The sequence below is a fragment of the Podarcis bocagei genome (assembly GCF_964188305.1).
Source record: "Podarcis bocagei genome assembly, chromosome: Z".
NCBI classification, from domain to species: domain Eukaryota; kingdom Metazoa; phylum Chordata; class Lepidosauria; order Squamata; family Lacertidae; genus Podarcis; species Podarcis bocagei.
The window spans coordinates 12,835,160-12,850,788 of record NC_138140.1 but is presented as its reverse complement, the minus strand read 5'-3'; the positions used below and the strand labels follow the sequence as shown (position 1 = coordinate 12,850,788).

The window sequence follows — 15,629 nt, the reverse complement described above, 5'->3', positions numbered from 1 at the left end:
GTTTCTCTGAATACCAGTTTCTGGGAATCCCAGGTGGGCAAAGTGCTGTTGCACTCCTAGCCAGCCTTGCTTCCCACAGGCATCTGCTCGGCCCCTGTGAGAACAAGATGCTGAACTAGTTGAGCCTTGGCCTGATCCTGCAGACTTAATTTTACAGCCCTTTGTTCTTAAGTCCATACACATTACAGTTTGGTGGGAGTACTGAAAAGCCACAAAATGTGGTGTTGGCTGCAGAATTCCTAAGAATCCCAAGGGTTTCTTTCCCCTTTGAAGCAAGTTGAAGCAAGACCACTGTATTTTAATACTTTGTTGGAAGTGCCCAAGTGGCTGGGGAAACCCAGCCAGATGGGTGGGGTATAAATAATAAATTATTATTATTATTAAGCTTTTAGTCCTTTCAAAGGTTTAAGAAGCAGGCTTCTAGCCCTTATGAATATATGTTTTAAAGTGTGTGACTAATATGGGATTTCAGTCTCTTGTATAGATCCTTTCTACTTTTCATAAGTAGCTCAAAGCAGAATGCACCAGGCAGAAACTGGTTGGCAATTTTTACACAAGTCACAGATTCAGTGTTTTTGATTTTGTAGCATAGAGGCCACACTGCCCTATCTTTTAATCTGCCAGTTTTCTCCTGTGGAAAGCTGATGAGGCTGTGAGAGGCTAAACAGTCAGTCACCCTTGACCTCAGAGGAGTGTCCCCCACACACCCATTAGCTTTTGTGGTTGAGCAAGTGGGGGAAAGTCACCAGCATCCCTTTTAGTCCTGCATAAAGGGGTAGAAGAGTCCACTATGCCCCCTCCCTCTCCTGCACACGGAGCAAAGAACTGAACGCTCTAGTGCTCTCGGTTGATCAAAAGAGACAGGTTCTTCTTATCAGATATAGGTCCATGTGTCAACAGCCTCTTTGTATGATTCAAAAGGGATGGACTGTGATTCATGCAGAGGGCAGAGTTTCAGTGGTGGCTGCTACTGCTACATAACCCTCCATGGTTGGATTACAGTTCCCATTTTCTCTGGCCACTGGCCGTGCTGGCTGCTGGGGCTGGTGGAAGTCCAGCGACATCTAGAGGGTCCCAGGTCCCCCCTGATTTCAAGTATTGAATTTAAATATGCTAATATTCAATTCATGTTTGAATTGATTACTTGGTTTTAAAACCCTATGGTTTTTTTTAAAAAAAATCCTGCTTCTTACAAGCCTCCAACCAGAGTTTAACATTTATTAACGTTCAACAGAATCGGATAAGGCAGAATGAAAACAGCAGGTTGGATCTAGTAGTTATTTCAACTTTTCTGCTGAAAAATCAACAGGAAAAGATACTCGTGACTCAAGTTCCATTGATTTCAACTAAAGTCTAGACCTGACTCAACACGTCTCTCCCCAAACAGGTTGAGGATCGCAAAGACAGCGATGATGAGAAATCTGACCGGAACAAACCATGGTGGAGGAAACGTTTTGTTTCAGCTATGCCCAGAGGTGTGGTTTTATATCTCACTTCTTAGATAAGTTATGTGTATAATGCCTTATTTCTTCTACTGTGCATTTGTCTAGTGGCAGTGCAGTTCCTGTGGCCACAACTCAGCTGTGGGTTGAAGACCAGTGTCCTAACATATCACCCTAAATAGGTAGCAAAAAATCAGTTTTGGTTATTTGTTCAAAAGCTGGACTTGGGCAAGTTTTCTTTTTTAAAAAATTAAAAAATGATTTTCAGCAGTACTACCATAATCATATCATAAAAACAAGAACAACAAATGGAGTACATATTATTGACTTGTCAGTTACAAAAAGTAACAGTTAGGTACATGCATAGTAAGTTCACTGATTAGTTAGCTGGGTGAGGTAGTCCTCTCCATCGACATACATGTGTTGTAGGGGGTTGCAATAACTGTGCTGACTTATTGATGTGAGCAATGTTTTTACTGCCTGGTTGACAGAGGCAAATAAGCAATTCCAAAAACCCAATGATATATCCAACTAAAGGAAGGGCATGCAAAACCTGAATATATTAAATGGCAATCATATTTTTTTCAAATGGCACAGGGAGAGATACTTGTATATCTTAAACTGAACTATATGAAATAAAATCCCACCATACTCAGTCTTCCTGCCCCTTAGATACCTGTAAATTGTGTGTTATTTCTTATGCACCTACTAAATTCTGAAGGTTTTTTATAACATAATGGATATAGTCATTTTTTAAGCAATTTCTGTTGTGCTGTAGAGATACTGGCAGTTGGCTTTTGTTGAAAGTTCCTTTTAGTTAAAAAAACAAAACAAAACAACAAAACAAAACAAAAAAACCTGATTGTCTTGCCCCGAAAACAGCTTGTTCGCTTCTTTGCCTGCTGATGCCTTGTTTCAGCTTCAAGTGTTGTTGCAGGAAGACTGGTGGGTTACTTTATATATATATATATATGTACCTGTTTATCTATCACCTGGAGTTGTGGCAATATCACTCAAAACATGCCTAGAAGAAGCTCTCTCTCATGGGATTTTTGCACCAGTGGTATTTTTATTTTTATTTTATTTATTGAATTTATATACTGTCTTATACCTGGTGGTCTCTGGGCAGTTCACAGAATCTCTCTCCCTCTCACTCCTCAGGTCCTTTCTCTCATTACCATGGGGTGAAATGTTTTTTTGGGGGATAATCTTGTGCAAACTGAGCTGTCATAGAAGTTCCTACTTCAAATTAAAATTCTTCTGCCTTCCGCCTTCTCCACATCCCCAGCTCCCATCCCATTTAGGAAAAAGGAGAAGCAGGAGAAGGAGAAAGAGGACTTTGTGCCTGATAGATACAACGCTCTTCAAGGTTAGTAGTTGCTGCTGAATTTTATAACATGGTTGACTTTAAATAAAGAAGATCTCAAGGACTCTTAATCCTGGTCTAGGGATTCAGATAGGATTTACCTATACTTACTACATGAGAACACTCATCTTGGGGCCAGTCTGTAGAACTGCATCACTTCAGGCTGTGTATGTGTGTGTTTTTGTGTTTCTCTGCACACAGATGGCTTGTATTAAACCAGGAGTGTGGAACCTGTGGCTGTCCAGATAACGTTGAACTGCAACTCGCATCTTTCTATTTATTTAGTGTTTATGTGTACCCCACTCTTCAACCAAAAAGGCTCCCAGAGCAGCCAACATACAATCAGCACAAGACAGTCCCTACCTGCTGGCTTATAATCTAAAAATAAACACCAGGGGAAACTAATAAGCAGGACACCACAGATAATATGAAGAGCTTTTAAGTGTGTGTTTGAACCAGAAAAGTTATTTCATTGTTATAACCACATTGAATGTCTGTAGCGGGAGTCTAAACCTTCTGAACCAGTTTAAAAAAAAGTTCTTTCCTCAAATCTGTGTTTTGGCGTGTAAGTTTCACCATCCCACCCCTGTCTTCTTCCTCAAACTTCTACGGTATACAACACTAATGTCTCATATCAAATGTAACTGGTCTGTAGAAAAGACTTTACAACCTGAAAAAAGAGACAATGCACGTACTTTTGTAAACCAAGAAAATCTTTAATAAAAATAATTCTTTAAAAAACAACAACCTGTGTTTCTGCAGCCGTCTTTCCCACACATTTGATTTAATGGGGAAAGCAAAACGGCTAGGAGAAACCCCCAATGACACATCTCTGTATTCTCACATTCAGTCATGTCCGTAGTGGCTGCATGACTTCATACACCACATGATGCCTTTGGTATTTAGACTGCCTACTCGAGACCAACCCCCACCCCCATGTTAATTCTTTGCTGCTTCTCCCCCCCCCTTTTGACATTTTAGATGACTCTGGCCCTAGACTGAGCGCTCAGGCCCAGGCAGCGGAGGACATCCTGGACAAGTACAGGAATGCGATTAAGCGAACCAGCCCCAATGAGGGGGCTGTAGTGACCTATGACAATGCAGGTGAGAGTCTGTTCTTGCCCCCAGCCATCATGGTTTTCAAGCAATGGGGGGAAGAGGATGGCTGCTACCTCTGCTAATGTGAGAACACTAACTTTTCTATGCTCGTTTGGTGGGCTGGGTTTAGATGCCATTGGAGATGGCGAGAGCATCCATGACTCTGTGCGGGACGACAACTTGCAGAACATATCTGCAGATGACCTTCCGGATTCTGCCAGCCAAGCAGCCCAGCCACAGGATTCGGCTTTCTCTTACAGGTAGCTTGACTCTGTGTGTGTGTGTGTGTGTGTGTGTGTGTGTGTGTGAGAGAGAGAGAGAGAGAGAGAGAGAGAGAGAGAGAGAGAGAGAGATGTTCACTGCCGTAGACAAAGGGACTTTGGGAAGAAATTTAGATCCAAATACTGTCTAGGATTCTGTGTTTGGTGGAAATCCTCTGCCTCTAGTGTGGCGGTTAGAGTGTTGGACCAGGACTTAGAGACACTAGTTCGAATCCTCCAGCTCTGCCATGGCCGAGCCTTGGGGAACAGCGGCATACTCTCGCCCATACATATCCCACAGGGTGGTTGTGAGGATAAAATGGGAGGGTGAACCACGTACTCTACTCAAAGCAAAGGTGAGGTATAAATGTAGGAATATTAATAAATGAACCCAGACACTAAGGCTGTTCGATGTATTGAGGCAGACACGGCGGGCATTTACCTCTATGCTGAATAACATTCCCTGCTTTTGGAAGCTCTGCTTAGAAATTCTCCAGTGTATAACTTGAGAGTGGAAACTGCCTACTGGTTTTCTATGCTCTTCCATCACCATGAAGGCAAGTGACTTGAATTGCTCTTTTGGGGGATGGGAGAGGCCCTGTGGCATCTATCCTCCTCTCCTGGTGTGTTCTTCCAGGGGATTTGGGGTTAGAACTTACAAAAATGGATTCCAACAAATGGCTCACAATACAGTGGTACCTCTGGTTACAAACCTAATTCGTTCCGGAGGTCCGCCATGTGATTTCTGTTCTCATCCTGAGGTAAAGTTCTTAACCCAAGGTACCACTTCCGGGTTTGTGGAGACTGTAACCCCTGAGGTACTACTTCCGGGTTAGCGGAGTCTGTAACCCAAAGTGTTTGTAACCCGAGGTACCACTGTATAAACTTCCTTCCTGTTGGAAAAGGGAGGAGAGCAGATTCGTATTAGACAATAAGCATTTCCACGTGAGGTGCTAGAGTCCACCACCACCACTCTTTTTTTTGGGAGCCACTGAAATGAAATATATAAATTTTGGTGTTTATATGAAAATTCAAGGCAGAAATGAATATTTTCTCTCCCTCCCCCTCTGTCCCTTCCTCCCAGAGATGCAAAGAAGAAACTGCGGCTTGCCCTCTGTTCAGCAGATTCTGTGGCCTTCCCTATGTTGTCCCACTCAACGCGGAATGGCCTTCCGGATCATACGGACCCTGAAGGTAAAAGACCTCTGTTGACTTTCAGACTTCTAGTATAGCTACGACCACACTTAAAGCAAGAGGCACACTTGACACATGACACTACTCAGAAATGTGTAAAATTGCTGGAAATTTTGAAGCAGGGACAGGGTGGTGTTGTCCTCGTCCCCCCCGGAGGAAAAGTGGAAAATTTGAGAAAATTTATTCTGTTTATTGGATACCTTACCCACCCTTCAGCATAAAGCCTCAGGGTATAAGTTATACAATGCTTAGGGCTATATTTTAGTGTTAATCTCTTTACTGTGGTCAATGAACCAGTCTTCTCTAATGCTAGTCCTACTCAGAGTAGACTCATTGAAACAAAGGGACATAACTTTTTTAAAAACAAAACTTTAATGGTTCTTAAATGAATACAGATACAATAACTATTAAACACTTATCTAGCAGTAAGGACATAACTAACAAAAATCCTTTGACTTCAGCGTGTCTGCTCTGAGTAGGACTAACATTGGATATATAGCTCTTATCAAAGTCAAACTTATTTTACTTCTTTGACACACAGTTTGTCACTTAGAACAGGGGTTGGTAACATGAGTTTTCCATAGTGGGCCTTTAGGTATTACTGAACCAGATGTCGCATCAGCAACCATGACCAAGTCACCTGCTGGTAACTAGGCAGAGCATTCTTCTCCAACCTGGTGCCCCTCAGAAATTTTGGACTACAACTGCCATCAGCCCCAGCAAGCATGATCAGTTGGAGATAATGGGAGTTTTAATCCAGCAACAGGTTTGGGAAGGCTGATATAGCATGTGTGTGTTAGTGTGAAACGAAGACTAGGAAGTGTATGAGAGAAAGCAAAGTATTGCCAAATATAGTCTATCTCTTGTGCCCCGGAAGATGGCAGCAACTCGGGGGGGGGGGTATTACCACAATGCTCCTTTACTCACTCAGTTTCTCCCACTTTCCACCATCTTGACCAGACAACGAAATTGTATGCTTCCTAAAAGTCCAGCTAGCTGAAGCCATCAACCTTCAGGACAAGAACCTGATGGCTCAGATTCAAGAGACCATGCGTTGTGTTGGCCGCTTTGACAACAGGACCTGCCGCAAGCTGCTGGCCTCAATTGCTGAGGATTACAGGTAAATCCCTTACCTTCCATAAGAACACAGGAAGAACCCATCTAATACAGCAGTGGCCAGTCAGATTCCCCCAGGAAGTCAACAAGGGCAGCGTTTTGTCTGCATCTCACTCATATAAATTTGGGAATAGAATTATGCTGTCACTTTTCATGGGGCAGGTGCTTTGAAGCCACCCTAAACAGCTTGGAGCACCTCCCCCAAACTTGCACTTTCCATATGTCATTGAGTTGTACAACCCCTTTCTTCCCACCCACCTCCAAATCCCAGGAAAAGGGCTCCCTATATTGCCTACTTGACACAGTGCCGCCAGGGTCTACAGACCACCCAGGCCCATCTGGAAAGGCTGTTGCAGAGAGTCCTGCGAGACAAAGAAGTGGCAAACCGATACTTCACCACGGTGTGCGTGCGACTGTTGCTGGAGAGCAAAGAGTCAAAGATAAGGGCGTTCATTCAAGGTAAGCCACTCCCGCATTGTGCATAAGAGATGAAGTGGGATGTATGCAGTGTAGGGCCAGGCACACTTTGGTTCAAAGATTTACTGGGTGACGTTGGGCCATTGGCTGTACCCTAGTGAGTGGTCCAAAATGTATTAAGATAAAAGGGGTGAGGGTAAGACTCATAATTGGAGTTTTAGTCTGCCATTGGGGAGACCTTGACTCCAGTTGGTTGAGCTGCTATGATCTCACAGAATGGGCTTCTAGTCCCACTCTGTGACATCAAGCTGCTTGACGTTCTAAGGTAGGCAGAGAAGGCAGGAACCAGTCATGGAATAGGAAGCAGCAGGCCCATGTGGTACGTATTGCTGGTCTTGGTTCCAGTGAAACATTTCTCCCTTGGAAGTGCTCTTGGCCAGCTCTCCTTTGCAACGTGTGCAGGTTCTTTGCAAAGGGAGTAGTGATGCGCATGCACTGCCAAGTTCAGATGTCATGGCTTTCCTGGAGAACACATGGGGATTGTAATTTTGGAGCAGCTTCTAACAATTCCTACGTTGTGTGTGAGGAGAGAGGGTGTGCTTCTTCCTCCCCGGCCCTGTGATTTCCTCCCTTTTGCTTTGTTGCCAAAGATTTCCAGAAGCTGACGGCAGCGGATGACAAAACTGCCCAAGTTGAGGACTTCCTCCAGTTTCTCTACGGTGTAATGGCCCAGGATGTCATCTGGCAGAACGCCAGCGAGGAGCAGCTCCAGGATGCCCAGCTGGCAATTGAGCGCAGCGTCATGAACCGCATCTTCAAACTGGCCTTCTACCCTAACCAGGATGGAGACATCCTGCGTGACCAGTGAGTGGGACGTGGCTGCTTTACTTCAGGCTTGAGCAATAATGGCAGCAAAGGGCAAGCCACAGCCACCTTTCCTTGTGGGCTTCCTCTACTTCTGTGCAGGCCCAAGTTTGCTTCTGGTTGTAGCTTTTTCAAATACCCTAATTCTGTTCCCTTCTGGTGCATTGCTTCCTTTGCAAGAAATGAGTGTTCAGTTTGCACACTTGTTCTGAACTTGGGGGTTTTGTTAGGGCTTTCATTTGCCAGCCTGAGGGCCACATTTAGTCTGGGAAACCTTTCCGAGGCTGCATGCAAGTGGTGGGTGGAGCAAGTGGGCAGAACAATAGGTGTAAATCCTACCTTTGTACAATAGACTCTTTTTTACTTACCCATTTTAGAGGCATTATCAGAGTTCAAGGACACATTTCAGTCAGGCAAAACCACTCAGGGGGTGAGCGGAGGGTGTGGCTTGGGAAGAAGGGGTGTGGCTTGGGAAGAGTTCCAAGGGGCAGATTGAGAGGCCTGAAGGGTTGCACTGGGCCCTCAAGCCTGAGGTTCCCCACCCCTTCCATACTGGGCCCAATCTACCTCTCCCTCCCCCCCCCCTATATATAGTCTGTCCTTAGAGGCAACAAGAGAGAAAATGAGGGCTTGAGATTCTGGAAAAGTGGCAGCCTTGCCATTGCTTGGTCTCTTCTGTGCCAAAATAAGACAGGATAAACATGGATATTCTGATCTGTCGCTGAAGCTAGCTGATTGGTTTTTTAATTGCAAGTTCTTGTGTCCTCCTTCAGTAACCTCAAAATGTTACTTTCATTGAAGCTTTATATTTAAATACAATTAGTCGCTTAAGCCATACAAGTTATTGGGTTGACAGCCCAGATGCTTTTGTAGGACAGATTTTTGTAAGGGGTGCTGCTGCAAGGAACTGAAGTTTGCATAAGGAAGCCCCCTGCTACCTAATGGTGCTCGCTATGCAGAATCCCAGATTGTGCCATCTATATTACTTAAATTGTTTGGTTCTCCCCCCTCCCCCCTTTGTTTCTAGGCTTCTTTACGATCACATACAGAGGTTATCTAAAGTGGTGACTGCGAACCATAAAGCACTCCAGATTCCTGAGGTAAGTCCTTGGTGGTGCATGGCACCTGAGAGTAAGACTTTGGCTGAACTGTACCACTTATGACTGAAGATGGCAGTTCATGATGTGGAGTGTCACTGTAGTATGGGGGTGGGGGGTTGAATTTTGTGCGAACGCGCACACACACACACAGCCAGTTTGGATATGCTGGAGTTGGGAGAAGAAATAACTCTTCTCCCTAAACATTCAGATTGATTGTGTGGAAGTGATTGTCCTGTATGGTTGAAAGTTTGGCATGTGGTTGTAGCTAAGTGGCATAGCATCTGCTTTGCATTCAGAAGGTCCCAGGTTCAATCCTTAGCATCTCCAGGAAGGGCTGAGAGAGACTTCTTGTCTGAAGCACTGGAGAGCCACTGCTGCCAGTCAGTGTAGACAGTACTAAGCTAGAGGCTGTGCTGTGTGCTTGTGAGCTTTAATGCCATTCCCTTTCTGGGCTTGGGGATCAGATTAGGCTGAAAAGCACCCATTAACTCAGTCTTAGTTCTGACTGAATTGGTAAGTACATGAAAGGGTTTGCATCACTTAATATTTACTGGTACAAGTTTTTCTCCTCACCACAGTGAGGTCTGGAAGTAGTAGTAACCGTCTTGTGGCTCTAGCTTTTCTAAGTGCATCCAGTCTTTTTAGGCTCAATGGATAAGTAGTCCCAACAAGTCCATATGTCCCATTCTTATCTGGCAGCATGTGGAAGCTTCCTTGCCTTTTGTGTGGTGGCTCCTTACAAATCTTCATTGTTTTGTACCAAAAAACCCAAAAGATCAGTGGTTAGAATTAGTGCAGTTTTGAAAGTTTCAGTCTGCTATCTTGATTCCAAACGGGGCTCTGGTTGTTTCCAACTGTGGGTGAACACTTGCTCCTGGATCTCAGGAATGATCACGCAGAATTTGTTTACGATCCAAATACAAAGCAAACAGGAAAGTTTTCAAAATACGTAGCAGGTGTTAGTTATAATATCGCATAACATTTGCGTAGAGGTCTCAAGCATTCGGAGCACATCACACGCAGGTTCTAGTTGTAATATTTCCAGCAACCCAGTAAGATAGGTCAGCGTTAGTATTTCCCAAATTGCAGACTGAGGCTCCAAGGGTGAACGAGTGTGCCTTGTTTGAAGCCTCCTAGTGAATTCACAGCCAAGGTGAGATTTGAACTGGGGACCTTCTGATTCATAGCTTGGCCTTTTAACCGTTATGCTACACCAATCACAGGTATTTTAATAAGCTTGCATGTTTACCATGTGCAGCATATGTACACATTGCTGGATGCAAGGGGTTAATCGTGCTTGTATGTAGACATTTTCTCACCCTCCCTTTTCTAAACACTGCACTGTATTGGGCTAGAAGCAAGTCTTCTCCTTTCCTTGCAGGTCTACCTCCGCGAAGCACCATGGCCATCAGCACAGTCTGAGATCCGCACCATCAGCGCCTACAAGACACCCCGGGACAAGCTGCAGTGTGTCTTGCGGATGTGCTCCACAATCATGAACCTGCTGAGCCTGGCAAACGAAGATTCTGTTCCTGGGGCAGACGACTTTGTCCCTGTTCTCGTCTTTGTTCTCATAAAGGTAAGGGTGATGTCCCCACACAAGAGCCTTGGGCCTCTCTCGCTCATAAAACAACTCAGACTGCAGACCGCTTTTTAGTATTTCCCTACATGAAACATTCTCTGCAGGTGTCGTAATTTTTTTTAAGTGAACCAGCCTGGTTCCTGCCTGCTCTGCTCTTTGTTTGCACTTGGGAGTATTCAAGAGACATGGCTGCGAGTAACACAGTCCATCCTCCTGCCCCTCTCTCCCATCTGCCATTTTGCTGCACCTGTGGGCTAGGCTTCAAGCCTGTGACAAAAAGGGACACTTGTTCTCCCAACTGCAAGGTGCAGGTCTGTGCACAAGAGAGATGGCTTTCCACACCCAAGAACCATACACAGGTCATGGGAGCTATTGGGTGCTCCTTAGAAGAAAATATCCAGTAGGTATGGAGCAGAATATACTGTTTTGGGCTAGTCTCCAGTCCAGTCCAGATGGCTGTAATAATAGAATTGTATTTTTGGAAGGGACTCTCAAGAGTCATCTAGTCCAACCCTCTGCAATGCAGGAATCTCAACTTTTAAAGCTACCCCCCAAAAACCTTACAATTCCCAGTGCAAACTACTGTTCCTGTTATTCTTGGTTGTGGGGGATGCTTTACATCAGGCACCCCCAAACTTTGCTGTCCAGCTGTTTTGGGACTACAACTCCCATCATCCCTAGCTAACAGGACCAGTGGTCAGGGATGATGGGAGCTGTAGTTCCAAAACAGCTGGACAGCAAAGTTTGGGGAGCCTGCTTTACATGTATGCTGTGCCTTACCTGCTTCTGGCTGGTTCAACTGCTGTGGCAGCTGTTATCCAGTGGCTGGACCAGGCCTTGGGAGGGGGTGTGTGTCATTGGTGAAAAGAGTCTCCAACAAGCACAGTGCCTCCACCTGCTGCTTCACTTAATCCTGCCTTGGCAGGGGCCACAAACTGGCGTGTGTGGTTTAAGGTCCTTTGACTTCTTTCACGCTAGAGGTGTGACTCCTCTGTACCCTTTTCTCATGAGAGGGTTCAATTAGGGGGTGTTCAGTGTCTTTCTCTGGAAGACCCTGCCCCTCCTGCACTGCGGGTTTATGGTCCGTCTCCATCCTTTGGCTCTGAGCTAAACCCCGACAAACCATCTCTCTTTCTCTTTCTAAGAGGGAGAGAGAAGGGGCGCAGGGGGGCGGTAATCAGCCCTTTCAGTGCCCCTTCTTTCCCCTTTGGCCAACATTATCTTCTGGGAGAGAGGGACACAGTTGCTCCCTCCCTCCTAGCATATCCTACCCTACATATTATTTTTTTGAGTGGTGGGGAAGAAATGAGATTATAATCTAGGTTGCAAGCAGAATAAAATTGGAGGTGGAGGAGGGAGAGAATTGGGGTGGGGAATCTTCCTGCATTTTGAAGGGGAGGGTGTACCCTAGCTACTGCCTCCTCCCTGTAGTAGGGTGGTTGGAAGGGGGCTAAATGCCTCAGCCCCTTAAGGTATCCTTGTTCATGGGGACCCCACACCGATCCTTCTGGCCACCTGCACTTTGCTGCTGCTGCCAAGGAACCAAGCGCCACCATCTTCCTCCTCAGAAGCCAGGTACCTTCCACATTACTTCTTCAGATGGCAGAGTTCAGAGTTCTGTTGTATTTGTAAATGGTATTTTTGCCTGCTTTCCAAGCTGTTATAAAGGGGGGGGGGGCTGGCATGGTGCCCTCAATATGTTGTTGGACTTGAGCTCCCATCATATGATGATGATTAACTGCTTGATGCCAAAATAGGCTTCTAAGCAGCTTACAAGTATAAAAACTCTTACTTAAAATATGCAACAAAACAATACTGTTAGAACAACACAGTAATTAAAACAGGAGTCTCAGTTTGAGACAGCAAAGGAATTGCCTGTGTAAACAGGTGTGCCTTCAAAAGCAGACGGGATGCCCATGCAGATGGGGACCTCTCATATTTCAGCAGGGTGGGCATTCCATAACATAGGCACCATGGTGGGAAAAAAATTATGCTGGCTAGGGCTGATAGGAGTTGGAGTCCAATGACCTCTGGAGACAACAGGCCTTCCAACCGTGACATACATCTCCTCCTCCTCTGCAGGCCAATCCGCCCTGCTTGTTGTCCACTGTCCAGTACATCAGCAGTTTCTACGCCAACTGTTTAACTGGAGAAGAATCCTACTGGTGGATGCAGTTCACAGCGGCAGTTGAGTTCATTAAAACGATAGACGAGCGCAAGTAAACCCAACCCAGCCAGCATCTCTGCTGAGAACCAAATGGCTCACAGAGGAGGACCTTTATGAATGTATGACGCCTGGTCTCTGCCCATCAGGCTGCAGGAAAACAAAGAGAGAAGACCTCCATGTGTAAATACTGTAAAGGAGTTCCAAGCATTTTCAAACAAACCTTTACTAATTGGACTAATTCCAGCAGGGTGGTTTGAGGTATTATTTTGGTTGTGTGTGCTTCCTTTTCTTTTTGAATCCTCTTTCCCATAGAAACTAGCACTGTGTCAAATCATAATAAAAATAAAAGGGACCACTTGTTAAAGTATCCTGGAATCTCCAGGCATTTTTTCTGCTGCCACAAGCTCCATGTCAAAAAAATTTTTTCCTTAACAGTTTAGTTAGAACTTTTTAAAACTTGGTGAGTGGAGAGAATAAAGGTAAGCACTTTCTAATGATCTTTATTTACAAGAATTCATTTGTCTTGTTGAGACGGAATGCACCAGTCACAGAGGAGAGTTTGCAGCAATTGAAGGGGTCAAACTTGAATCATGAAAGAGCAATGTATTTATTAAAATGTAAATGCTCACCAAATGGTATACTAAAACTGGAAGATATTCATATGGCCTTTATCATAATTAGCACATTCTTTCTAATTTTGGACAGGGCATTAGAGTTATTCATCTGTTGCACAAAAGAGGTGATGTTTAAGGCTTTATAGGGGGAAGCGGGATTGCTTGAAGAGAATTTAAAATATAAGCGAAAGAAACATCAATAACCTTACGTTTGTTTTGTTTTGTTTTTGTTTTCCTTCGGAAATACTGTGTATACTGTACAAACCCGAAATGGAACTTTCCCCCTACGAAACCAGAATCTGTAATATATATTTTGATTATTCGTATTAAAAGCATACATCAAGCATTTGGGTGAAAATCTTTGTGTGTCTTTTGGCTTCTCATTCTCTTTGCTGTTTGTAGTTTTAAACTGGTTGTATCTAGGATAACACTCCTCTTTTTATTATACAAATTATGGGGCTGCTTTCGTGTGTGTGTAAAAGCAGTTGGTTGAGGACTAGACATAATCTCTGGCTATCTTGGACATGTGGGGTGGGGGGAAGCAGAGAAGAAAATGGGGAATCGGGGTTGGGGGGGGTGGAATGGAGTATCCAGGATGAAGGCCAGGCTGGCTCGCTGGCTTCCTGTACAGCAGGACTCCACAGATCAATTCTTACTTATATAGTGCTATCTTTCTACAATGACAGGGCATGTCCCCGTCCCAAGGAGCTTACAATTTAAACATAGATACAAAGGGATATAAGAGAGGAAGTGTTCCTAATCAGAGAGAAAAATAAGTAACTCTGTGTGTGTTTTGCTTGTACATTACATAATTATAAATGGACTATGATAACTCCCCCTTCCCCAGTGTAACCTTAGCCTGGGGAGCCTGTGATTTTCCAGATGTTAGGACTCCCATCGGCCCCAGGCAAGGATGGCCAAGGATGGATCAACCAAGAGTGATGGGAGTCAAGAGTCTAGCAACAGCTGGAGGGTCACAAGTGAACATGCAAACAGGCCCCAGAGTTTACAGCTGTGTTTTCTTTGACATAGCAAGCTCAGCTCGGATCCTGCCTTTGCCACTCTCACCACAACACTTCTGCCTGTGGGTTTGATCAAACTTGTTGCTGCGCATGTTGGGGGAGTTGTTTTCCTCTTGAGTTTTACAAGTTAAAATGTGATGGATTGTACAGTCAAGGGGTTGTCTCTCAGTGGTAGGGCATCTATTTTGCACGCAGAAGCTCCCAGGTTCAAACCCCAATGGCATCCAAGTAGGGCTGGAGAGACTCCTGTCTCCAAAACAATATGGTTGCTTCCAGTCAGTGTAGGCAATACTGAGCTAGATGGATCGAAGGGGTTCTCAGTTTCATGTATACTGAGTAGCAGCGCCTCTCCAGGCTTTCAAGCAGAGGTCTTTGTCATTATCTGATTCCCCCTTTCTCTTTTTGGATAGCATAGGAGAGGTTTGACGAACCTGCTGCTCTTCCAATGCTGTTTGACTCCAACTCCCATCATCCCTGATCCTTAGCCATACCAACGGGGACTGATGGGAGTTGGCATCTAACAATAGGAGGACCAAGAGTTTCCCACTTTACTGCACCCAGAGGCAGAGAGCAGGGTTGCTTTGTGTGTGGTGCCCCAATTGCCACCCATAGCTTGTTTTCTGGGAACAAAATTCTTAACAGGTCCTTCAACTCTTGTGGATAAATGTATGTTGGGTTAGTTTCTGGTGAGCCACTTGTTTCGTTTCCGCTTTAAAACCAGAAGCATGAACCAGAAGCATGAACAATGAAGGCTTAAAAGACATTGATGTCTTTTTCAATCGGCACATTTCACTTCTGTTTCTGAGACTGCCAGCCATTTAGCCAGCTGCTCTATTTCACATTCCTGAATGGGATATTCGACATCCTCATACATAGCTTGAAAATAGGAGACCCAGTGGTCAGGTGGAATTTGTGTGGATAGAAGGGAAACAGCCTTGGGGGAGCCGGAGGTAACCAATTTCCAAAATAGTGACTGATTTTTCCCCTTTGCCGCACTAATTAGGTTCGACCAGCATTTTCTGCTGTAGGCATATTTTTGGTGGGTTATTAGGGCTTTCTATTCTTTTATTAGAGCGCAGACAGAAAGATAGGCACATTTGAATTTGATCCAACCTAGTTTTTGGAATGGTGACTGCAACTGTTGCTCAGAAAGCAAAATGTTTGGTGCATTCCACAAGAGCCCTCAGGGAGGCTGTGCAGTTAAATCACTGGTGTCTGGCACAGAATTAACATACCAAAAACCTTTACAAATAAAAAAATCAAGTTTCTAGCCCTTACAATGGAAAAATAAAGAGAGCTTGCTCTCACCAAATATTTGAAGATGAGTTTGTATGCCTGCTTAAGTCGTCATCCTTGTCAGCGGCCTGCTTATGAGTGGTACCACGCA

The 15,629-nt window shown here is 44.7% G+C and overlaps 1 protein-coding gene across 10 annotated transcripts in view; it reads left to right on the top strand.

Moving 5' to 3' along the window:
* GAPVD1 (GTPase activating protein and VPS9 domains 1) overlaps positions 1 to 13,566 on the top strand; it is a 50,176-nt gene extending 36,610 nt beyond the window's left edge. For 9 of the 10 annotated variants that reach the window (XM_081180268.1, XM_081180267.1, XM_081180266.1 and 6 more), the window contains 11 exons: positions 1,388 to 1,475; positions 2,731 to 2,811; positions 3,790 to 3,912; positions 4,037 to 4,166; positions 5,251 to 5,360; positions 6,321 to 6,480; positions 6,748 to 6,935; positions 7,544 to 7,757; positions 8,785 to 8,857; positions 10,239 to 10,436; positions 12,522 to 13,566. In XM_081180268.1, coding sequence (XP_081036394.1) covers positions 1,388 to 1,475; positions 2,731 to 2,811; positions 3,790 to 3,912; positions 4,037 to 4,166; positions 5,251 to 5,360; positions 6,321 to 6,480; positions 6,748 to 6,935; positions 7,544 to 7,757; positions 8,785 to 8,857; positions 10,239 to 10,436; positions 12,522 to 12,662 — 1,506 coding nt within the window. In that variant the 3' untranslated portion in view covers positions 12,663 to 13,566. Of the gene's footprint in view, positions 1 to 1,387; positions 1,476 to 2,730; positions 2,812 to 3,789; positions 3,913 to 4,036; positions 4,167 to 5,250; positions 5,361 to 6,320; positions 6,481 to 6,747; positions 6,936 to 7,543; positions 7,758 to 8,784; positions 8,858 to 10,238; positions 10,437 to 12,521 lie in introns of those variants that run through there. The other variant, XR_014004414.1, reaches the window with a different exon arrangement.
* The last annotated feature ends 2,063 nt before the right edge of the window (positions 13,567 to 15,629 follow it).